The 26,219-nt window shown below is 42.0% G+C and overlaps 1 protein-coding gene across 1 annotated transcript in view; it reads right to left on the bottom strand.

The window, feature by feature from the left end:
• The window catches only part of drc11 (dynein regulatory complex subunit 11), a gene marked incomplete at its 5' end in the record, with an annotated part of 126,913 nt that overhangs the window by 37,173 nt on the left and 63,521 nt on the right, over positions 1-26,219 (bottom strand). Inside the window, 4 exons of the mRNA XM_084050916.1 lie at positions 2,567-2,649; positions 2,797-2,861; positions 10,114-10,212; positions 13,706-13,812. Of these exons, the coding sequence (XP_083907042.1) occupies positions 2,567-2,649; positions 2,797-2,861; positions 10,114-10,212; positions 13,706-13,812 (354 nt within the window). The remainder of the gene's footprint in view (positions 1-2,566; positions 2,650-2,796; positions 2,862-10,113; positions 10,213-13,705; positions 13,813-26,219) is intronic.

The following is a 26,219-nucleotide window of genomic DNA, read 5'->3' as shown; positions in this document are numbered from 1 at the left end:
TTATGTTTATATGACATTAACAGCGGGAATCACAGCTTTGTAAATGCATCGAAAATAGCCTATCTACAAGCTCACAATGTGTCACGTTGAGAGCTTGTAGATTGGGTATTTTCGAATAGGCAACAAAAAAAAAAGAAGAGTGAAAGCGTTTAAACTGTTCCTTTAGCTGGGGACCCCCTGGGACCCCCTCAATGACCCCCCCCCCCCCCCGGACAAGAACAGCACATTCTGACTCTCCCCTAGTTCCACTGACGCAAGCTAAAAAGTGAGTCCACTTTGTTAGACTTTCACCCGACGGCACATGACATTGACACATCATTGTTGTACATCATCATCTGAATGCTACCGTCATTATTTATGGTCATTATTTGTAATGGCCTGGTGCATTTCCTTCATTGTTTTTTTTCTGGGCAAAAGGGATATTTTTATTTGTTCAAAATTTATAATTTGCATGTTTGTCTTGAATTTGATTTCTTAACAACACAGCTTTGTTTGTGACATAAAAAAAAAACATTTTCTGGAAAATGTATCATTTGGTGGTCTCGTTTGTGCGGATGTTGGAGATGTTGTAATGCACATCCGGTAAAAAAAAACAGAAAAACAAAGTTTCCTTGGGGTAGGGTGGTCCCAAACAATGTTTTGCATTGGCCCCCCCCAAAAAAGCTAGAAACGGCCCTGGTGGCGCTTGTGCACGTGTGAGAGTGCATCATAGGTGCTGGGGTCTCTCTCAGTGTGTGTGTGGTACGCGTGCAAATGGATCAGCAACAAATATAGAGGTCCTTATGAACTTGACCAATGACACAAACACTACTTTACCACAGCAATGTTGGTGTAACTCAGTGGTTCTCAAGCTTGTAGATCTTTCAAAATATTTATCTGTGGAACCGAGTCTAACAAATGTAATGCCTCAACTCCTACATTCCAAGTGCTTGCCAGTGTGGGGGGTCCCCAGTTCAAATATGATTATTTTGGGGGGGTCATGGCCTGAAAATGTTGAGAACCACTGGTGTGACTAATAGATTCTCTGGAAAATAAATGTTTTTACACGCACGGATTATCAACTACTTGGCAACAGTTGCACGGCTTCAGCCGAAAGGAGGAGAGGAATGGCGTAGTGTAGATCCCATACACCGGCTGGACAGCGCGTGCCCGATTGGCTAGTCCGACTCTGTACTGTCATGGACACGTACTGTATCCCATTGCCCGGAGGGATGGTGGGTCTGAGGTTACAAATTCACAAAAACAACATAGTTGTCGACCAATTTGAAAGGTATTCAGCAATTGAGCACACAATAAATATAACATTGTAGCAGTTTGCGATATTAGCCGTGGACAGTAGGGCTGGGAAATTAACCAAAAATAGAGAGAAGCAAGTCATTTATTTTATATCAACAATAAATAATAAATAAATTGACTAAATTAGTCTAATTATCCATTTAAGACCTGTATTATACTCCATTGTACAAAGGTAGCTTGAGAAAATAGACTATCTACAAGCTTGAAGATCTGCTATTTTCACTTATTTTCGTTATCCAATCGTAACCGAGACAAATGTTTGAAATAATCGTGATATTGATTGGAAGTCACATCGCAATACAAACAACACAGGCAAAGACATGATCCCTCACTGTGGCACTGCCTTCAGGCAGGTGTAGATAACGAGAGGCAGACGTGCGAGACAAAATGGCCACACATGCACAGACGGAGCTGACACAGATAGAGAGACACAGTGAAGCGCATAGGCAGAAACATCTGAACAACAAGAATAAATGGTTGGACCTTCTGGGGCTGAAGAGGATCCTCACAAACATGTGTGTCTGTTCTACATGATGGAGTGAGTCTGGCTGGAGTTAGCGTGCGTGCGTGTGTGTGTGTGTGTGTGTGTGTGTGTGTGTGTGTGTGTGTGTGTGTGCGCTGTGAAGGAGGTTTCGACTCATAAATATGAAATCTGGAGCGCTCTGTCTCAGCTGGTGTGGAAACACTGTCATGGTGCACGCACGCACACACACACACACACAATTTTTTAAAACTATTTTTTATTATCAACCTCTCTGAGCTCAGCCAGACCTGTTGAAAGAGAGCTCTCTCAGTGACTCTGTGCTTAAAAAAGCAGCCTAGACCACAGTTTCTTAATGTTGGGTTCGGGGACCACCGGGGGTCCAAATGGCCATTTCTTACCTCAGATATGACACACTATTCTGTACAGCAAAATGCAGGCTTTACAGACATGATTCATGTAATTAAGCCCTGTTACCCTGTTATTATTTTTCAATACAAGAACTGTTTTTGTTTTATATGCTGCTAAGAAGACTCCCCAGAACATGGGTCTGGCAGCTCTATTATCTTTCTTTAAAAAGATCATTATATTCTGTTTATGAGACATTTCTTCAACATTTCAACTTTTTTGCTGTATCGAAAAAGTAACAAACCGCGATACCACTGTATTGTGTCGAACGGAATGATGAATTTTGTGACCGCTATGTGTGTGTGTGTGTGTGTGTGTGTGTGTGTGTGTGTGTGTGTGTGTGTGTGTGTGTGTGTGTGTGTGTGTGTGCTGATACAGTACCAATATAGTCCGACAGCTTGATGTTCATTGGTCGAATCAGGATCCCCTCTAGTACCAGCTCTTCATACAGAGACTCCAGAGGCCTGAGAGAGAGGGAGAGGGAGAGAGACAGAGAGAGAGAGAGAGCGAGAGAGCGAGAGACAGACAGACAATGCAAGGGAGGTTATAAATGAGAGACAATGTGAAATAACAGACTGAAAGCAACATGTGTCTGAAGCAGACTCACGCACCTGTCTGCTGTCAGGTCCTTCTCTTTCTTCTTCTTTCTCTTACTGGTCTTTTTGCTCTTCTTCTTCTAATAAAAAAAAGAAGGTTTCAATCATATAAACGACTTTGACAAGTTTGTTTCAAATTGAACCAATGTGGACCAAATGGAAAAATGTAAGAGTTTAAAAGTTGGAGCATATTGGACACCATTGTGAGCATGTAGATTGGCACATTTTCGCTGAATGTTTACCCCAGAAGAGAAGCGCCAAGGTTCCAGTGGTCAAGGGTCCACTCTTACACGCTCAGCATTAAACTAACACTCTCTGTGTTTTACTGTGTAGTCTACGGGCCCTTAGGGGTCCATTTCTGTACCCTCAGAGTTAAAATCACACTTTGGGTTTGTACTCGACTGGCCCTCAGGGGTCAGTTTTTACACTCTGTGACTCTGATATCCCAACAGACTTAGTAGAGAATTCTTCTCACATCCAAGAGAGTTGGAAAGCAACCAACAATGATTTTCATGCATTAGACAAGCTGAAAGCAATAAAAAACATGAGAGAACACGCACACGCACACATACACACACACACCCCCCCACACACACACACACACACACACACACATGTGATAATGTACATAAACACATACAGACACATGCAAAGATACATCATTTAAACACACAATATGTACACCCACACGCACACATGCACACACAAATACATACAGTTCATACTGTACGCATATCTAGACACATACGTACATCGGTACAGTACGTACACACACACACACACACACACACACACACACACACACACACACACACACACACACACACACACACACAGAAACATATTCCATATTCATACGTCTTTTCTGCTGTCTAACCTCTCATCGGCCTCCTACAGTATATAAACCCGTCTAGTGCTCATGTCAGAATTTGGCGTTTGCACAACGCCGTCTCTACGCGAACATCCCGTCTCATGGCCCAAACACAACGCGCCAGACGTTCTAAATAAACAACCAAACATCAGCACACACACTCACTGCCACCGAGAGACACGATGACAGATATATAAATGGAATACATGAGAGAGAGAGAGAGAGAGAGAGAGAGAGAGAGAGAGAGAGAGAGAGAGAGAGAGAGAGAGAGAGAGAGAGAGAGAGAGAGAGAAAGAGAGAGAGAGAGAGAGAGAAATGTAGACCAATTCACACACACACACAGCACACATATATCACAGAATAACAACACGTTGTTTAACCCATTAAGACCGGGAACGCACCTGTGTAAATTTTTTGATTTCTTTGTCTATTCAAAAATAGCAGATCTACAAGCTCATAGCGCGTCGAGTGTCCCGCTATGAGCTTGTAGATCTGCTATTTTTGAAAAATGGTGCACATTTTTTAATACATAGTCTACAAATGTCTTTTTTGAAAAAACGTTATGTTACTGTATCAGTGGTTCTTGAACTTTTTCATGTCAAGGACCCCCAAAATGATATGTATTTGGCCGCGGACCCCCATCTCAAAATGTTTTGTTCCAGGGACCCCCCAGAAGCAAAGATTTGAGTTAAAAATGTTAAACAATACGTTCAAAGATTTGCACACATTTTCAGGATTTTTCAAAAATAGCATATCTAGAAGCTCATAGTGCGTTCCCGGATTGAATGGATTAAGCATGTTGACTCAATCCTGTTTTCGGTTAAATATTTACAAGGAAAATGTTTTTTATTTTCTTGAAACGCATGCGGATAGGGAGATATAGCAGGGTGGTCCTGGACCGGTTCTGGTGGGATTGTGTTACGTTAAAGGAGAATGCATTCTATTTGATTTCAACAAGGAAATCATCTGTCGGGTGGAAACCTCAAATGTCCAAAACTGTTACTTCTCAGGATGCAAAATGACAAAACCAGCAAAAGTAGCAGATCTACAAGCTCAAAGCTCCAGCTTGTAGATCTGCTACTTTTGATGCTTTTGTGTGACGCTGTAACATGATCAAGTAGGACGTTAATTTACAAAAAAGCACAAAAAGTTAGAATATGGAGATAAGAGGTTTCTGCGAAATGCAGTGACATTCTTAGACATAACATAGATAGGTGTTCTTGGGTTCATGTTTACATAAAAAAGGGGGGAAACTCCAGCTCTTAAACTGGGAGGTCCAGGAGATAGTCTGGTTGGATCTTATAACCAGTTAGAAGAGGAGGCAGGAGGGGCCGTGTTATATTGTATATCGAGACTAGAAAAAGTGCTCCTCGGAGCACAGGTCTCCGCCAGGTCAGGTAGGTTATTGTGGGCCAGCAAAGTTTGGAATTCGCCAATCAGGATGGAATATAAAAAATCGGATGGATCCGTCTCGATCACTTGACTATAGAGATAATGTGTACCAATTTGCGTGATGTTTGGACAACATTCGTAGGAGTAATATAAAAACAATGTTTAGCAAAAAATCAGCCTCATGGTGGCGCTATTATAGGGCAATGTAAAAATGGTGGCAATTGTTCCTCAACGTAGTGCGAATGTGCAAAGTTTCACCACAATCGGACGCTGCGTTCATGATTTGCATTATTTCGTTCGAAGCGGGCCACTCCTGCAAACTTTAGATGTCAATGGATGTCAAGGATGTGATTTGTGTGAAATGTACCGATTTGTGTGAAATTTGGATAAACTATGAAGGAGAAATATTAAAAAAAAATGTTTTACATAAGTCCTGGTGGCGCTATAAAAGGCAGATGTGAAAAATGCAGGGCAAAGGTTTTTCCTTGGCCTCTAGGGAGTGCGCATACAAAGTTTTCACAGATCCGTGCAGTTATAGGTAAAAACATGAATCTGCAATCAATCCAAATATTATCAATCTAAAAGTCAACTATAACTATATTGCAATAAAAGCTGTGTGACATAACTGCATACTGACATAACTTATTGTGCCTGCGCAGATAGAAGTGCTTATTGTGCAGACCACAACCTTGAATGTGACATTTAGAGGACATTTTAGTTCATTAAAACATGCAAAAGAACATTTTATCTGGAGACAGAATAAAGAGGGAGGAATGCTACAATTCCCTCTTCACTCTTCCCAAAACAGAGAAGAACAGGAGTTCTTTCATTGCTCAAGGTCTTTTCTTAGATACGGACAGAAATAGGTAGTCTTTTTTCTTGTTTTAAGTCATATTCCTGTGACACAGTTTTCAATGAAAGATGTCTCTGTAACCTTGACTGCCGGGGAAAGTGAGAAGAACGGAGAAGAACAGGAGTTCTTTCATTGCTCAAGGTCTTTTCTTAGATACGGGCAGAAATAGGTGTTCCTTTTTTAGTTAAAGTCATACTCCTGTGAGACAAACCATTTTTCATGAACGATGCCTCTTTAACCTTCACTGCCCGGTAAAGTGAACTTAATACAAATACTGACTCAATGCTGTAAAGAGTCAGATAATGCTGGAGACCTGGCGGTGCAAACCATGCTCTGTAATGTCCTGCAGCGATACAATACAATCATTTAATTAATTTTGTTCCTTAATAATTTAATAATCTATTTTGATCTATAGTCACACACACAAAGGAGAAGGAACATTTCTGTCTGTCTATCTGTTTGTCTGTCTGTAGTAGCCTATACTCTATCCATCCTTTTTTTTGTTTTTGTGCTTTTTACCCCCTTTTTACCCCCCAATGTAGTCGTTTTCGCCAATTGATTCCTCCCCAGATGAGTCAGTAGGTTGTATCCTACTGACTCATCTGCCAGTGAGGAACCCCCACCGGGAAGACGTAGAGCCTTCGTTCTACACTTCCCGCCCAACACTCCCTGCTGACATGTGCCGCCCCAGCCCGTAGGAATACATGCAGTGATATCACCCTCCCCTCACGGCTTCCCTCCCCCAAACACGGGCCAATTGTGTTCGCGCAGACGCTCGACAAAGCCGCATGCACCACAGTGGATTCGAACCCACAACCTCCGCGGTGGTGGGCAGGGACTTTACCACTGCGCCACCCGAGCGCCTCCATCTATCTACTCTGCAGACGGATCCTAAAATGACTTGTCTCGTGGTTCCTGCACCCTCCATCCATCCATACATACACCCACTCACCCACAGTATCCGGTTCAGACAAAGTTAACCAAGTGAATGTTTTATATTCCTGAATGTTGAGTTCATCAGTCATTCTTTCTGCTAACGAGTTTGTTACTCAACAATCAATATGTTGTCCTTAACCTAAAAAATGCATCGGTTCCCGAGGCTATCCTTAACCTAACATACTTTCACTCATCTTCACCACTACATCATGGCCTGTGGACGAGGGAAAACCCCTCAACTTGAAGCCAAAGTTAAGGAACCTCTGATGAGAGGGGGAACATTGTGATCAGAAATCATCTCAACACAGCAGCTGACTCAGTGCCTGGGGAGACATGGACACGCTTCTCTAAACTAACAAATATGTTTTGCGTTGCGTAATTTCAACATGCAAATACGCCCTGAATCTGGGCTGGGTTGTCTAACCTATTTAAAACTCAAATCGTTGCTTCTCGGGGTCCCTGGAACAAAATATTTTGAGATGGGGGTCCGCGGCCAAATACATATAATTTTGGGGGTCCTCGACATGAAAAAGTTTGAGAACCACTGACATAGAAACATACGATTTTTAGACATTTTGTAGAATCGGCCTCAGGTCTTAATGGGCTAATTTCAGTACGTCTGAAATAAGGAGGACTGCATGTCCACAGGGAGAAACCCGTGCTCTGCAGAGGAAAATATTTAGAGTTGCGTTTCAATCCAGGAAAGTGTGTCATAATCTTGGGCTGTTAGAGTGAACTTTGATACACTGAGTGAGTCAGCGATGATTTGTTATTCATGTCACGTGTTTTTATATTCTACCCGGCATCAAAATATTATTGCGTTCTGCCCAGCATATTTGATCCAAAGAGTTCATCACAGAGCTAACCTTAACCGTATCCTCCCTGAAGTCCTAAGGCTAATCTTTATAATAAATGGAAACCATGTAAATATCTTTAAACATATATTATTTAGAATGATGTATTTATTTTGTATTTTGTCCAGACACTGTGTCTAGCAAAAAACGGACATCATATCAACATCACACACTTAGAAACAAACGTATTTACTATTTATCTGTCAACAAGTTCCGCCATTTTGGCTGAGAGTCAGGATAACAAGCCAAGGACTGAGTCATTTACGACCAAACGTTAATCTGTCATAATGTGGTGTACTGTATGTCGCTTTGACCCTTCCTCTACTCAATATTAGTGTCCTGTAATCTTGATGTTTTAAATTTGACCCTTTAGTCTAGCCTAGTTGGGTCCCATGTAATTGCTTGGTTGCCTATGCTGTTTTTATGCCATGCTTTTAACCTTGTAGCACTTTGAGATTCACATTATTATTACTATTATTATGTTGGAGATCCATGAATTTAAACGTGTTGCATTTAGTTACTTGCTCTGAAAAGGAGCTTGTGTTAAACCAGGTCAAGGTACAGGTATGCATAGTTGAACGTCAACATCCAAGAAACGTAATGGAGGAAAGTTAAATGGCTTGAGACCAGCTTTCAATTGCAATCAGTCTCATCTTATCGGTCTACGATGAATAGATCAGATGGTATGTATGAAGATTTACGGTATTCTTATTTAGTTAAATTCCTTGTCTAGTGACTTACCAAACACACACGTGCACCCGTACACGTGCGCGCACACGTGCACACACGCACGCACGCACGCACGCACACACACACACAGTACGACACGGCTTGGCCGTGTCGAACAAAAAACCTGTAAAGCGCCTGTATGATTCTTCAGAGTTTCTCCAATGGTTCTTCAGCTTAGTTTAGGCACCTCAAATGGTTGGTTCTCAGTGGGGAGATAACAGTGGAGAGACTGAAACCTATCATCTGAATCATATTACATTCTCTCATGAGGCTTATAGCCGGTGAAATAGTAGTGTAATTAAATATGTTCCTCATTTTGCTGGGACCCCTGGAACCCTTCAAGGACCCCTGGGAGTCCCCGGACCCAACTTTGAGAACCACTTTTATAGTACCATTTGACAAAGGTGCTAATTTGAGTTGAATTGTAGTGACAATATAGTTCCAAAAGAGGTTCCATTTTTGTTTAGACTGCTGTATGCAAAGACAGTTATTTTTAGAATAACTGTCAGCTCAACTGAGAAGTGCATGCTTGTCGAGAGCCCACTCTTTTGATAACAAAAAGTCAAGTGTCCAGTAAATATAAATATTTAACACGGTATATAGAATTAGGTTTGGAGTTCACAACACGCACAGCCTTTCTCGGCCTGCAACTTTATTCAATTTCTTTTACAAGCTATTTTGGCACGTCACCCTTGGACCCTCCATCTCCCTGTCAACAATTCCAGTTATTTTGGCCGAAACCACAGAATGTCAAGCCAAGTTCCTTGGAAACTGCACATACTTGTGAAGAAATAAAAAGAAATAGAGAAAATAAAACCCTATATAGAGTTTGATAGCATGAAAGGCACTTAGAATGACAGCTGATGTCTGAGACTTGTGGAACTGACCACACAGAAAAAAACATAACTTTAAGGCCGATTAATAATTTGTCACATGATATTTTTGACAAGCGCTGCCAGACGAAAACAAAGCATTTTCAACATAAAAAAAGTTGTCAAACAAAGAGGTCATGGAACAAAGCATGAATGAGCCTTTTAGAGAGGAGCTAGTCGTTTCTGATCTAGGATCAGGGAGCTTGAATTCAAAATGTCTGGAGAGTTGAGCAGGCCATGTCACGGTGAAGACACTCTGTTAAACCTGATATACAGTGGTGTGGTGTAAAGTAACTAAGTACATTTACTCAAGTACTGTACCTAAGTAACATTTTGAGGTATTTTTTACTTTAGTGGAGTATTGCCAATTTTCAATACTTTTACTTCTACTCCACTACATCTCTGAGGAAAGTATTGTACTTTTACTCCACTACAATTATTTGAAAACTTTAGTCACTAGTTACTTTGCAGATATAAATTATTATATTATAAAACATATATTAACCACTTTAGCCCTATTTTAAACACAGGCTATTTAAAAATAGCCGATCTACAATGCGACGCATTGTGACCTTGTAGATCTGCCATTTTCAAACATTTTAGTACTTTTACTTTTGGTACTTTAAGTATATTTTGATGCCAATACTTTTGTACTTGTACATTTTTAACACAGGCCTTTTACTTGTAACAGAGTATTTCTACATTGCGGTATTGATAAGTAAAAAATGTGAGTACTTTTTCCACCACTGCTGATATATACTTAGCTGTTCAATTCGTAAATCTAATGATCTAAATCCAGTCCACACACACACACAATTTATTCACCTTCTTGATGCCTTTCTTTGGCTTTTTCTTTTTCTTCCCCTTGTCTCGATCCACGGCCAGTTTGAGGTTCTTCAACTCCTGTCTCATCAGTTCATCCACCTTGGGAGACAGACAGACAGACAGACAGACAGACAGACAGACAGACAGACAGACAATAACAGAGACATAAAAATAGATTACAAAGAAAGCTTGAGTGAGACAGAAGCCAGGGACTATAGAGCTCAAAACGACCTCAGCCCTAACCCGAGCATGTTCTGTCTGAGCCTGCATGGTACGGGCCTGTGTCATCATTGCTGTATTTAGGGCTCGCATAGTCGCATTGAGCCTGGCTTAAAAACCCAACATTTCATAATGACAGCCATCAGCTGCAACCCACATCTTTTCAGAACGTTGCTGCTGGATAAGTGTTGTTCTGTTGGCTTTCCCACGCCCTGAAAAACAAGCTTCTGATGTTCTTTTGTCATTCAAACAAAAAAAATCTGTTCAGAATTACATGCCGGATCTCACAGAGTAACCTAACTTCCTCTCGCGGAGGATTCGTGAGGCGACTGTCGGGGTAGACAGCGAAAACATTTCAAATTGTAACCTTAGATTGACTGACTGGTGACGATCGGTTTGATTCTCTGCCTGGCCTGGCCCGGGGCTCAGGTCCGGGCAGAGAGTCAAACCTCTACCGGAGACAGAGAAATGACATAACCAATTAAACCCTATATGCTTACTGTTGTTGACCGGAATTCCCCCAGGGGTTTATACTAGGCCGCCTTCTTTTTTTTCCCTCCCGCTACACCAAATATCTTTGGAGAAACTGCGTTGTTAGACTGTAAAAAAAGAATATGGACAGCGTTACGCCCATAGATTCTACAGACTGAAAAATGTACTCGGAAATTAATGCTATATTGGTTGGGACCAAAGCGGGGGTGGGGAATTAATGCTATTGGTTGTGTAGCTTGTCAATCAAAATCATCACAAGGTAGCCACGCCCCTCCTACAGCATACCCTACTTTATCATCAATTTCAAAATAAATGGGACAATAATTCACCAAAAACGCATATCATGGTGATTAAAGAAGACTTTAAACTAGTGGCATAGTATTTATGACAATGATGATTAACACATTGAGTGCCTATAACACATAGATCTACATCTTTGCAAATACACCCGTTGAGCGCCATAAAAGTAGATCTATGTGATTTCCTTTTTTTTTTTTACACATGGGGCGCTCTAACGCAACTTAGGAATGATCCGCGGACCCTGTAAAATGGAATGGACGGATGTGAATCCAGTCCAAAAAACGTACCTCCCGTCATGATAGGATCTTGAGAAAAAGGTCCATATCTCCATATCTTTTTACCGTGGTGAAAACAAGCCATTGTATCTCTCCGCAATGGTGGATCGCGTTATAAATATTATTGTTCCAGTCGTTAGAGGGGGACCCTCGACCATAGCACAGACACCCTTTGTTTACATCCAGGTCCTCGTGGAGGCTTCTACAGCTCTAAACAGATCAGCGTAAACTGTAAGAACGCTGGCACTGGATGTACCCTGCTTTAGAAAAAAAACTCTGGCACTTGATGTGTTAAGGTAATAAAGTGTAAAGTTCGTCAAAAACCCATCCGCTTTAATACAGCCTATTGCTTCTGATACCAGCAGGGGTGAAACAGCGAGACTACATCCATTCATATGAACTGTCACTTCTTATATAGCCTCAATTTACAGCCCGGATGCTAGCCCCTTGGTTGTGATGCATTGTGAACTTGCAGATCGGCCTCATTTTCATCGAATGTTCGTCCCAGAATAGGGACGCTACGGTTCATGTGGTAAAACTCAGTCAGTGCTCATCCTTTGCCCCTCCTTGGCTCGGAGAGGAGATTATAGCGTGAATCATTCACAGATGTTGTTACACACGCCGCACGCACGCAACCAGTGACCTCAGAATACCAGGAGGGCACCTTCCTTAATGAGTTCAATTTCAAGCTTTGCTTTGTCCCCAGAGAGAAATGTGTCTCGCAAAAAGGCGTTAATATACATTGTACATTGTTCATAATTGATCAAATATACAGAGAAAACACATTAGAGACATTAAGGAACGAAGTAAAGTACGTACAATGAATTCAGTAGTGGCATGAGAGAGAGAGAGAGACAGAGAGAGAGAGAGAGAGATGGAGATGTGTTCCAGATGAATCTTCGGTGCTTGTCTGGACGTGCATGCTGAAGGTAGCTTGCTGATCCCCAGAGGAAAGGTGAGAACGAGGGCAGATATGTTCATGGAGCTCCGGGACTTTACGTAGCAGTAGTAGGGGTCTACTTATCTTACACACACATCCATGTTGGTGGTCTCCGCTCAATAATCCCACTGATCTGACTCTGCCGTTTTCATTGAAAAAAAACTGCTGAGTTGGTCTCCGCTTTCGGCATGGAGAACCTTTGCTCGTAAACGCTGCACAGTTTCAGGTTTAATGATCAATTGTTCCAGATTACTGTACATCTGAAGTGGCTGGTTTGAATGTAACCTAATCAGTGGTGTAAAGTAACTAAGTACATTTACTCAAGTACTGAGTATTGAGTTACTTTTCACTTTACTGGAGTATTTCCAATTTTCAGTGCTTTTACTTCCACTCCACTACATCTCAGAGGCAAATATTGTACTTTTACTGCACTACAATTATTTTAAAACTTTAGTTACTAGTTACTTTGCAGATATAAATTATTATCTTGTAAAACATACATTAACCACTTTAGCCCTATTTTATACATAGGCTATTTGAAAAAAGCAGATCTACAAGCTCACAACGTGTCGTGATGCGACACGTTGTGAGCTTGTAGATCTGCTATTTTCAAACATTCTAGTACTTTTACTTTCGGGACTTTAAGTATATTTTGATGCCAATACTTTTGTACTTTTACTCATGTAACATTTTGAACACAGGCCTTTTACTTGTAACTTGTAAGTATTTGTATATGGTGTTATTACTACTTTTACTTAAGTAAAATATCTGAGTACTTCTTCCACCACTGAACCTAATCATAGTGATTCCGAATCACAGAGTGATTCGGAATGTTTGTTTAGAAACGACAGCAGATGTCAGTACTATCTGTGACATCAGTCATCTCCATATTTGAGCATATTGAGAGACAGACACCAATATCCAGGGGCTCTCAAAGTGGGGTCTCTCAGGGTTACTTGAGGGGGTCCCTTGCAATTCTGTAACTCTGAGAGTGTCCCATTGGTTCCATTTCTACACTCTCAAAGAGTTATGGGGGGGTCCTTGAAATGAAAAAAAAAGTTTGAGAAGAACCACTCGTATAGATAGATGAGTTTGACCAGAGGGGTCAGTGGTGAGCAGGCAGAGGGTCAGACATGGACAGGGATGGATCCACTTGGTTACTGGAGTGATTAAACATGTGACCTTGATGCTTGACCTGTTGCATACTTCAATACTGGGAGGAATGGAGTCAGATGCCACGTGTGTGTGTGTGTGTGTGTGTGTGTGTGTGTGTGTGTGTGTGTGTGTGTGTGTGTGTGTGTGTGTGTGTGTGTGTGTGTGTGTGTGTGTGTGTGTGTGTGTGTGTGTGTGTGTACGTGCGTCTCACCTGAACTCTGACCTCGTCTTCAACCTCCTCCCTCTTCTCTTCACGGACCAGCTGGGCATCGAACCTCTGCAGGAAGTTCTGGCTGTCGTCACGTCCCTGCCACACATCTGCAAACGCACAGGAACACACACACCCACCTCCGTGACTAAGCTGAGGAACTGAGTCACTGGCATCAGGACAGAAAACAACCTGTTAGTTGATATGAGGAACACTACCGTTCCCAGAGAGAGAGAGAGAGAGAGAGAGAGAGAGAGAGAGAGAGAGAGAGAGAGAGAGAGAGAGAGAGAGAGAGAGAGAAAACGGGAGAGGAACTGGAAGAGGGGGCGGAGAGGATTAGACAGAAAAAGGAAGGTAAAAGGGGGAGAAAGAATGGAGAGAGAAAAAGAGAAAATAAGGCAAGGAAGTGATACATAGACAATAGGGAAGACCACAATTGAGAAGCCGAGAGATACAGGGAGAGGGAGACAGATTTTTTGCCTCCAATGCAAAAGTCAAGGGCAGAGACTCCCTATGTGTAGGACTCTAAGGAAACCCCAGAATAAAAACCTTACTTGAAAAACGTCCCCCCCATTGATCTAATTGATTATATTTGGCCACGGACCCCCATCTGAAAACGTTTTGTGCCAGGGACCCTCAGAAGAGATGATTTCTGTAAAAAAAAAAAAATCAAAAATAGCAGATGTACAAGCTTGCACTGTGAGCTTGTATATCTGCTATTTTTTAATAGCCAATGCTAAAATAAAAAATGACAGTTGCTTTTCCGATTTTCATGGGTTAACGCTTTCTAGGTTCTAATCTGGTTGTAGATTGCATACTGTCAATAACCACCACATTTTCTGAACTGCTGCTAGTATTGTATTCTTATGTATGTTTGAATGTTTTAATAAACTGGTCTTGTAATTGCCTTCTGTATTGTTGCTTGCTACAAGAATTGTTCTGTGTGACCCTGTGTTATACAGTGTATTTCACTAATAAAACACTTTGACCTTTTGAAGAAAAATAGGAACAGTGGTTGAATTCTCACACACACAGCAAAACAGTGAAAGAGACAGAGTGTCTCTCATCACAGAAAGGACAGCGGTGGGAAACCGCCGGGTGCATCAGAGTAAACTCTTCACTGATTTGCTCGCATGCAGCACCCTCCAATAGGCTCTATGCACAGCAGCCATAGTATCACTTCCTTCACAGGTGTTACCAATGATACTAATGAAGGCTCTGTTCCATTTAGTGTAGCACAGTGGTTCTCAGACCTTTTAATTTCCACGACCACCATAACTCTGAGAGTGTACAAATGGAACCAAATGGACCCGTAAGGGTCCATTTGGTTCCACTTGTACACTCTCAGAGTTACACACCCCGTAAGAGGCCATTTGGAACCCCCTCAAGGAACCATGAGGGTCCCTGCACCCCAAATTTAGACCCACTGGTAATGCAGAGTGTTTCCGGTGAGCCAACGTGCACAATATCAGCACCCTGACTCTGTTTGACCAGAATGGAACAGAGCCTTCATTAGTATCATTGGTAACACCTGTGAATGTCTTCACAATATGGCTGCTGTGCATAGAGCCTATTGTAGATACCCACACCTCTCTTGCTTAACGGTGGCTTGTATAAACAAAATGCCTCCCCATGGTGTCTATGAGTTGGTTAGCTTTTCATTCACTGCTAATGGAGCCGTTATGGGGGTCCGTGGCCTAATAATGCATAGTAAACCGGGAGACCTTGAAATGAAAAGGTTTCACTGGTTCTATGGCAGTCAACCCTGCAGCATTTTGGATGGCGTCCCCCCAAAAAAGGTGCTCACTAATCCCCCCCACCTGGTCCAGCTCCCAGCCAGCTGTGCCCAGAGCCTGCCCTATAATATAAAGCCTGATTTATACTTGTATATCATTGCTGTCGGGGCAGAAACCTCTTATCTCCATATTCTAACTTTCTGTGTTTTTTCGTAAATTAACGCACTACTTGATCATACTACAGCGACACACAAAAGCATCAAAAGCGGCAGATCTCGAAGCGACGCGTTTCGAGCTTGTAGATCTGCTACTTTTGATACTTTTGAATTTGAATCCTGAGAAGCAACAGTTTTGGACACGTTTTCACCCGACAAGAGACGGTATCCATAGTTTGTACTGAAGTACATCTGCTATTTTTGGTAGCGCGACAAAGTATAAATCAGGCGTAATGATCTTGGAGGCACAGAGCTGTTCCTTTTAGATGAGGGAGAGCGCCGATCGAGACACATACACCAGGAGCCAGAACGCAGATGTCGTCTACTCTACTCCACCTGACATTGTTCCAGGAAGCCCCAAAGAGCAAGCAAGCACCAGGCCATGGTGAGAAAAAGGTAATCCCCCCCCAAAGATTGACCTGTCAACTAGTCCATGAGCCAGAGCCCCAAAATTGAGCAATGATTACCGAAAGAGTGGGCAAAACCATACCTATATTAAATTGTTCATAGGGTCAATATGAAAAAAAAAGTATCAATACTGCAATGTAGATATAGATCTGTTAGAAGTAGAAGTCCTGTATTCAAAATGTACTCGAGTGAAAGCACAAACGCTTCGGCATCAAAATATACATTAAGCACCAAAAGTAAAAGTACTCATTGGGCAGAATGTCCCATTTCACAAGTTGAAAAATATATATTTTTTAAATTTATAGCCGATCTACAAGCTCACAATACGCATTGTGAGCTTGTCGATCTGATATTTTCAAATGGCCAAAATGTATACAGTATATACGGCTGAAGGGGTTATGCATGTTTTGTAATAATAATACAAATTTACAAAGTAACTAGTGACCAAAGTTTTCATATAAATGCAGTGGAGTAAAAGTACAATATTTTCCTCTGAGATGTAGTGGAGTAGAAGTAAAAGTATTGAACATTTTAAATAGTGAAGAAAGTAAAAAATACCGCAAAATTGTACTTAAGTACAGCACTTGAGTACATGTAGTTACTTTACACCACTGTGAGAGAGGGTGTGTGAGAGAGAGAGGTAGAGGAAGAGCGAGCAAGAGACAGAAAGAGGGAGAGAGAGAGAGGAAGAGAGAGCAAGAACGGAAGAGACAGAGAGAGAGAGAGAGAGAGAGAGAGAGAGAGAGAGAGAGAGAGAGAGAGAGAGTATTGCAGGTGTACAGCATCCTGTGGTGTATAGAGTACATTGTCCTCTCCAAGAGGCTCCCAGGAACCCACATCCTGGTAGGAAGCCTCCACTTCCTGCCTCCGAGCCGGGCTGAGAGCAAGGGAGGTGATCTGCACATGCAGATTAAGATCAGATCAGACAGGTGCTGCTGGCTGGGATCGGATCTCTCAGAACAAAAAAAAACAAAAAACAAAACTGTGGTGACAACAAAAGCTCCCTGGCGAACCTGAGGACCTCTGTGACAAAAGTCCCCAAGTGACCCGTGCCCCTCCCACCCTCTCTCTCTCTCTCTCTCTGATAGACTGTACTCTCCCCACAGAGTTCAGTACAGGTCAGTTCAGTGGCTGTATAGTTTGAAGCCTCCAGTTCGTAACGTGGCATAAACTGCATGAATTTGGTTCATATCAATGTATTTAACCACTTTCAACCAGGCCTATAAATAAATGTAAAACGTTTTTTTTGCAGATTTATAAGCTACAAGCTCACAACTTTTGAGCTTGCAGATCGGCTATACAATCTTTTTTTTAAATGGGGCATAAGTGGCTAAACTCACGTCAATGTGCACACATTTTATATAGGGTTTACTTTAAATGGTTAAAGTCACATCAATGTGCACAGATTTACCTGACATTATACGACTTGTCCTACATTTCTTTAGCAGATCTCTCTCCCTCTCTCTCCCCTCACCCAACCCATCGCATGCTGCATTCCTCACCCTTCGTGTCTCCATCTCTCTCTCTCTGTCTCTTTTTACATCTGCCATTTCCTGAGCAGGTCACAGATCTCTCTCAAACAAATACCGCCTGTCATGGAGTCCAAGTACAATAAGGTTTAGGTTTATCATCCTTTAATTGCTTTCCATTCAACCCGAGCTTCCATCCCACAGCCTCCTAACTCATCCTGCCCGTTAGGAGAATGATCTAATTCATCCCGACTGACTGACTGACTGGGGGATGAAGTGCCTCCAAGTTCAGCCAGGCGTCAGAGGTCAGGGGGTTTAACAGCTCCAACCGGTGGCACCTCAAAACAACAACCGTGTCTTTGAAATGAGATCGGCTCCTAAGGTCACGGGGTCAACCTCTCCTCCACAAGTCACCACTGCCACCCCGCCCCCCACCCCCTCACCCTAAAATCCTCCTTTTTCTAAATGCCCCCAGGCCAAACTGATACATAGAATTACCTTTTCTCTCCGTGTTTACCTAAAGCGGGGGTTGTTTGTTTAAGTACTTTCCATTTTTTGGTCATGGTCATTTGATCATTTATCGTACTACAAAGTATATAAGGCATATATTCAGATCTTCTGAATACATCTGATGACCGGTGATCCATAGCCAGGTTAACTTCTCAGGTGCACTTTATTGGCTTCTAATTGAACAGAAAGGAACATCTTGTGACCCAACTTCGGGTCCTTTGATCCAACTAGCAGAGAAACCCAGCAGTGAACAGATCTAATGAGGAGACACAGATGTGTACTTCAACTTAAAGACCTGATGACCCGATTCTACAAATTTCTTCTAAATCCTATAACAGTTTTCTGAAAAACGTATGTATCTATGTCAGTGGTTCTCAAACATTTTCATTTGAAGGACCCTCATAATTGTATGCATTTGGCCACGGATTTGGCGCGCATTTGGCCCCGTCTCAAAATATTTTGTTCCAGGGACCCCCCAGAAGCAAAGATTTGAGTTATATAACTAAATAAAAAAAATATATATTTTCAAAGATTTGCAAAAATGCTCACAATTCAAAAATAGCAGATCCACAAGCTCATAGCAAGGCACAAAGTAACGCGCTATGAGCTTGTATATCTGCTATTTTTGAGTAGCCAAAGTACAGTATAAAATAATGGTTAAAAATCTAAAGTGACACAGATGCTTTCCCGGTTTGAATGGGATAAAGCTGGAATCTGTGAATATGTCCCACCCGGGATTAAAACCACGCGCGAGAATTTCTACCACTCGCCAAGGCAACACCGCTAGTCCACGGGAGGTATTGGGCTTATGAGCAAAGTCACATCTCCACAGCTGTCTTTCTCCTGTGGGACAACAATTTCAACACTATTCTATTAAATCTCCCATATAAAACAGACGAAGAGATCAGATGTATAGGTTATCGCCCTAGCTTTGTGAATATTTCAGATTGTGAGAGGGATCAGTTTAGAGCCTCGTCTCTACATGAAGTCTCTGCTGAGCTGTTTCAAAATAAGCGTCAGTCAGATGAAAAAAGGGGGTAAAAAAAACGTTCTAATGAAAAGTTTAGGAACTGGGAACACTTAAGAAGACTGATCTCTAAATTTGCCTACCGATGGTATCATCAGAATTAACTACTTATACATATATATATACATACTTCGTTGTACGAGAAAAAGTAACACATCTACAAGCTCAATGTGTCACGATGCAATGTGTTGTGAGCTATTTTCAATATTTTCTAAAATGTTCACCAATAACAACTTGCCTAAAATAAGGGTTGAAAGTGGTTAAGGGAAGAAAAAAAATGTCCCGGCTGATTCAAACCTTAACCAATGCAGAGGATGAATTTCACCTACAAATACAGTACAGTGACAAATCAATACCCCAAACAACAACCATCCTGAGTTTCTTTCCAAGGATGGTTGTCAAGGCAACAAGCACATAATTACTGATAAAGTGCAACCTGCTCTCGGTTGAACCCGACAGACAGACAGACAGACAGATAGACCAACCAAATGACAGACAGACAGAGAGTGGCATGTGCATTGTCGTAACCGCAAGCACAATCTTCAACATTCCAGACAGAATCCAACCAACAAACTAAAAATACTTTTGGAGGAACGTTTTGTTTTCTTGACAAGAGTTCTTGGGAAAGAACTTCCCCAACAACTGTCGTCAAGAAAACAAAACTTCTAAGTAGAACTTAAGTAGAATTCTACAACCTAACAGAACACGTTGGGGCATTATCCGACCGTAGTTGTCGAGGAATAAAACATTCCAAAGAGAATCGTTATCGCCTCACAAAGAGCTCCTTTGGAACGCGCCTTCTCATGAATCTACTACTAGGGATGAGATAGTCGGTTCTTTTCACCCAGCCGGGCGACGGGACAAGCCTCAAGCCTGTGTCCAAAAGGAAGAGACACAGAGGACCACACAGCACACACCAGTAACGTATCCCCCCCCCTCCACAAAAAGCCCCATGACATGTGAAGGCCACAGCACTGCCATATACCACCTGGCCTGTGAAAAGACAGACACTTCAACTCGAGTGTTGCTCAATGGAGAGCTTCATTCACCAAGGCCACGCTATTCAGCTGCATGCTAGCCCTGGCGCCGATATACGTACCGTCGCCGTCGGGGAACAAACCTTGTATGTCTAAAACTGTTAGTTTTCAGGAAATGGGGGGAAAAATCTGTGTTCCAATCTGTGTTCCAGTGGATCAAATGTAGTTATAATAGCAATAATAATATCTGGAATTTTACGCTTTTCTAAGTACTCAAAGACGCTTTACATGTGTGTGGGGGCCAGGGGAGAGGAAAAAACCAAAGAGAATAACTTTTTTAGGAAAAACTCAGATGAGCAAAAAAACAAGAATTTAAAGCAATAAAACACAAAAACTAACGAGTTGAAATCAAAGTGAACTCGGAAAGTTGTTTAGTCACAAGCGCTTGTCTTGTCTCAAACACTTTTCATTGGTTAAATATTTATAAAACTCACAGACAGACACAACCTGGTGTCCCTATTTTGGTCATTGTAGGCAAAATATTTCATTTAAAAATAAAAATAAATAGCAAAAATAACAGATCTACAAAAATGCAACACGTTGTGAGCTTGTAGATCTGTTATTTTTGCTATTTTTGTCATACAACAAAGTATAACCCTAGGGCATTCATTTTATGAAAAGCATAAAAGATGAAATATGGAGATACAAGATTTCTGCCCGACAGCTGCATGGAAGCCCGGACACTAATATATATCTCAGCTCATGCAGAAACAAATCACGCAACATCAACACAGCATCACTTTTATTGGCATTCTTTTTACATGGACAAGGACTTTGTGTGCGCCGACAACTACAACAGCGGTGTACTTTATCTTTGTCAAAGTTCACATTCACACTGTGTGTTATGTGAGTTTAATGGACCATTTGGTCTTGGAAAAGCAGTTAAAGCCCCATTGTTTAGTTGTCTAAAGTGCAGCACATGAGGGTCAAGGAGATAAGCACCTACAGTAGCTACTTTCTTGGCATAAACGGAATCAGCGCAAACTTTCAAACGATTAGAATCATGTTTTGAATCATTGGAATTATGTCTACAATCATTGAATCATGTTTATAATCACCAGAACCATGTTTTGAATGACCGGAATCATGTTTAGATGTTTTTTTCTTTCTTTTTTTGTATATTTGGACGCTGACAGTGCATATATGAATACATGATGTAGTGTAAATACATGATGTAGTGTAAATACAACGGATTTAGCAAGCATGGCAATATCTATCTATACGGTATACATCTTCATGAACAGTATTAGGGACCTCTCGTGGTGTGCTTTGCCCTTCTACTTTTGTGTTTTCGCATTGGTTCCAAGGACTTGGGGAGCAATGTGTGGGCAATCAGGCTAATAGACCATATTCACACGGCGACCATATTGCTATTAAGTTAATGAAGTGCCACCCCGGTTGCCACGGCAACGGAGTGGCACTTTCAATGTAAAATTCCAAAATAGCCACCGTGTGAATATGGTCAATATTCACACGGTGAATATATAGGGCTTGAGCACCTGGGCCCGGGTGCTCAAGCCCCTTTAAAAGCCTGTCTCCCCAGTCTTTTGTGAGATCCTTGATTTTTGCACCTCACCTACATCCCCTCCTTCTAACATTTGTGTTAAAGGTAGGGTAAGTGGTATTTTTTGTATTTTTTTTTTGCTAAAAATGTTAAAGTACTATATTCTGATAGTAGTCATTGCTACAGAGCGTTTGTTTGGTACATAACAGAATATAAATACATTTTCAGGTAGGTGACAACATTTAAGCCAATCAGGAGAGAGCACTGAAAATGCATTTTATGTTTAATAAAGAGCTGGAGAGACATGGGAGACTCCTTTTACTGAACAAACACTCTATAGCAATGAGTACTATCAGAATATAGAGATATTTAACACTTATTTTAATCAAAGTAAATCACTTTAACACTCACCTACACTACACATCCACTCATGCATACACACATTACACTACTGACTTTACTTTACAGACTTCATCCGTCTATTCCTAGGCTGTTCATTTGGTTTTGATTAAATAAATACTAATTTACTTTTTAAACTGCGTCTCCCCTGTTTTTTTGTTGTGTGCTCTGGCTGGTGGTACCCCTATGCCAGGGTCATAACAACATACTTTCACAGCTATCAATAAAACAGATAAACTATTTACAGTACAGCCTATTTGGAAGCAAAACCCAAAGTATACACATGGTTTGAGTCCCAGCAGCAGCAGTGAGGTATTTGTATGCAGGGACACGCTGTTTGAACTCGTCTCCCCCCCACCCTACTCGTATTTTTTTCTTCTCCAGCCTGCAACAGTCTGGGAAAAAAAGGCACTGCGTTTTGTTCTGAGTGCAAAGCTGCAGGCAGGAAGAGTGAGTTGGTTCTGGGTAACAAGCGCTTCCTACTGCACGGTCCCCTGACCAGGAAATTGAAAATTAAGTCCATGGGTCGCATCCAGCCGCTGCTCCGTGACGCTGGCACACACAATGCAGGAAGAGCTCGGGCTCCAATCATGGTCGGTCCCAGGGTCTTTTTTTTCTGAAATGCCTGGGCCCAGCTGGGATGGAGAGTGTGTGTGGGGTGTGTGTGTGTGCGCGCAACACATGTGTATGTGTACAGTATGTGTATGTGTACAGTATGTGTATGTGTACAGTATGTGTATGTGTATGTGTATGTGTATGTGTATGTGTATGTGTACTGTATGAAGGAAGCATGCGTGTGTGCAGCCAGTAAGTGGGTGTGGGGGGGATGTAGACCAATAACAACGCAGAGCGAGAAACGAACAAAGCCTCAAATGCACTACACGCATGATACTGTAAACAGCCCAAGTGCCTCGCAACAATACCTCCACGCAATAGGGGAAGCACTTGAAGATCAACCCGGATATTTTGATCAGCGTCTTTATTTCTCACAGTGACAGAGAGACAGAATAGGCAGGAGAGAGAGGGGAGGACATGCTGCTAAGAGCCTAGGGTCGGAATCGAACCCTGGCCAGCTGCGGGAAGGACTATAAGCCTTATTTATGTGGTATGCACTCTGCACTGCTTGCATTGTCTCATGTTGTTTGGCTCCAACTAAACTGTTATGCTTTCAATGATGCCGCGTTCTTGGCCAGAGGCATGTAATCTCAAATGAAAATAATATAAAATGAATTGTCATCCACATCACATACAATACCAATTGCACACTTTACAAAAAAAACGTGCTTGAGCAAAACATTTACAAAAGTTCAAAGACAACTCATTATAATGAGCGGTCCAAGTCAAATAACACTCCAGCTGGATCATGGCCAAAGTCTGAACAAATCAACCCTGAAACTTGCACTGATTGGTCAACTGCTGTATTATCCCAAGGGCTGATATGGCAGCTGACCAATCAGGTGAAGCTTTACCACCCCCTCACCCAGGGCAAATAAACACTGGTTACGTGCTGTTCAGTTGCCAAGCAAACCTGTATCTAGGGATGCCAAGTCCTACAAGTTTCCATCTTTGCCTATCTTTCTACCTTGATATATTTCAATTGCCTTTACAATGATGTCATTACCAAAATATAGTTCTAACAATAATAGCTTTTGTTATGTGAATAACCTGAACTTCACCCAGTGCTTGTTTCCTTAGCTGACCCACTCTCTCACCCTAGCTGTCACCGAGCCTCTGCATAATTAGAGCGAGCCTCACCTTAACGCTTCATTACGTCTAAACAAACCTTAACGAGCAATCATCTTCCAATTAGGAACATCTGGTAAAACAGTGACGTTATGACGTGCGAGACCACCGGTCGACCGAACTCGCAGATGTTTACTCTCAGTCTGGTCTTTGACAGGGAGAAGGTTATACGTGGTGTTTGCTGTGTACAACACAGCACTTCGGCCTCCATATTCCACGCCACGCAATTGTCATTTTAGTTACGTCGTTTTAGTTATGTCGTTTTTCCGAGACAAATACACATGCATTTTATCACAGCAGTCAGAGTGCACATGCAGAAAGGATGGACAGAGTAAAATTCTGAGCGTGTAAAATTAACTCTCAGAATGTGCAAATGTAATTGACCTGCAAATGGTTACATTTGTACAGCAATTATGTCTCAGGATTTTACAGTGCATTTCTTTTTTTGTAGAATACTTATGCATATAAAGTTACTCCCATAGACTTCCAATGTAAGTCAACCTTGTCGAGCCATGTGGCTACACATCTGTAGCGTGATGTGGCATGATGTACAAGTCACAGGGACTTAACCCCAATCCAACCCTTGATGCTGAGTGCCAAGCAGGGAGGCATTGGTTCCATTTTTGTCTCCGCCAGGCCGAAAGGCATGGCGAGAGTATGTTTTACCCCCTGTCCGTCCGTCCGTGTGTCCTGTCCGTGTGCGACCAGCTAATCTCAGGCACCGTTGGCCCGGTCGCTGCGACACTGTGCACAGACACTCCCTGGATGCCAATTCAGAACCTCTGCCCCAATGTTTTTACATGGGCCTGTTATAGCGCCACCAGGAGGCCGATTTGTGCAAAACCTATTTTTTGATATTACTCCTACAGATTTTATCCAAACGTCATGCAAATCGGTACACAGTATCTCTATAGTCATGTGATCAACACGGATCTGTCAGATTTCCCATATTCCATCCTGATTGGCTAAGGTTGGCTTCCACAGTTTGCAGGATTGGTCCGTTTTGAACAAAATGCCTCAAACTATGCACGCAGCTTGCGATTTCCGTCACACGCACATTCCCACTAGGCCGAGAAAGAAATGCCACCCTTTTAACATTGGCCTGTTATAGCGCCACCAGCAGGTCTAATTTAGCAAAACACATTTTTGGAACAAAATGCATCAAATCATGAATGCAGTGTTCGATTGCCGTGAAAGGCCTAAGAATAAATGCAGGAAGTGGATGAGAGTAAAGATCTTTGAAAATTCATATCTCCTTGGTCTTTGGGTAAAAAAAAAAAAAAAAAAAAGTTTTGATTTTTTTTTGTTGCTAAAATCGACTTAACTCGATCTTGGCAGGCAAGTGATGAAAAGCTAATATCGAGTTAACTCGATCTAGGCAGTCAATGTGTTAAGAAGAATGCTCGCTATCGGGTGACCAAGAGTTTCAAACACTACTGTATACTTATATATATTTCGTTCCAAACACATTGAATCCTCATAATGGGTGTTGATGAAGCACGAGGCGATCAGGAACCATGCGATCGCGTCACGGCAAGATCAAAGAATGCCGTAACTCTCTTTCAACGGGTCTTTGCACAATGCTTCTACAAATAGTGCGTTGGTGTTTTGCTCAAACACTGTGGCAGTTGCGCCCTGTAGTTCAGTTCAGTGCCAGGCACTGAACTGAACTGGCAACTCACTTTCAGAGGAAAGGCACGCTCAACTCAAAGGGCAGGCTTGAAGTATGGTCTCTTGAGGATAAATTGGGTGCAGATTCTTGACAAGTGTACAATAAAGGAATTATCCACACTTTCTTGATACGTTTTTAATTAAGATCAGCGGCAGCAGTAGGCCTTCCTCAGCGTTTCAAACAGTTTGAAACGTCTCAAGAGAGTGTGGATGATTCCTTTATGTAGACTGAACTTACTCATGCTGAGTCACTCTGGATAACCTGTAACGTAAGAGTAACGTAGACTAGACAAGACACAACAGATGTTGCAGGGGTGGAGAATTTGATCCTGCAGGTACCGCAGTAAACCGACCCCTTAACCAAATAGGTTCCTCATCTCCTTGGCACAGAGGTGGTTGTGATTCAACCCAGTGATTTAAAGTAGGAGAAAAGAAGGAGAGAGATGAAGAGAAGAGAGGAAAATGTCCAACTGCGTCGTGTTATTCCACTCCCACGGCGTCCACGAAAGCACATTAATACCAGACGCTTGCCAAGGAGAGGTCAGGGCCTTGTTAAGAAACTACAAATCAATCACTCTTCTTCATATGAGAAGTCTAGACCTGCTGCGGACCATGCCAAGGACTCATCCAGGCTAATGAGCTGCTCCCTGATCCAAGCCCGTCTTCAAGCTTTGTGGGAGCAGTGGTGGGACAAGTATTGTTGTATTACTTAAGTAAAAGTAGCAATACCACAATATAAACATACTCTGTTACAAGTAAAAGGCCTGTAGTCAACATTTTACCTCAGTAAAGGTGCAA

This window comes from Gymnoscopelus microlampas (genome assembly GCF_963454915.1).
Source record: "Gymnoscopelus microlampas genome assembly, chromosome: 24".
In the NCBI taxonomy this organism is placed as follows: Eukaryota; Metazoa; Chordata; class Actinopteri; order Myctophiformes; family Myctophidae; genus Gymnoscopelus; species Gymnoscopelus microlampas.
This window is presented reverse-complemented; position numbering and strand designations above follow the sequence as displayed.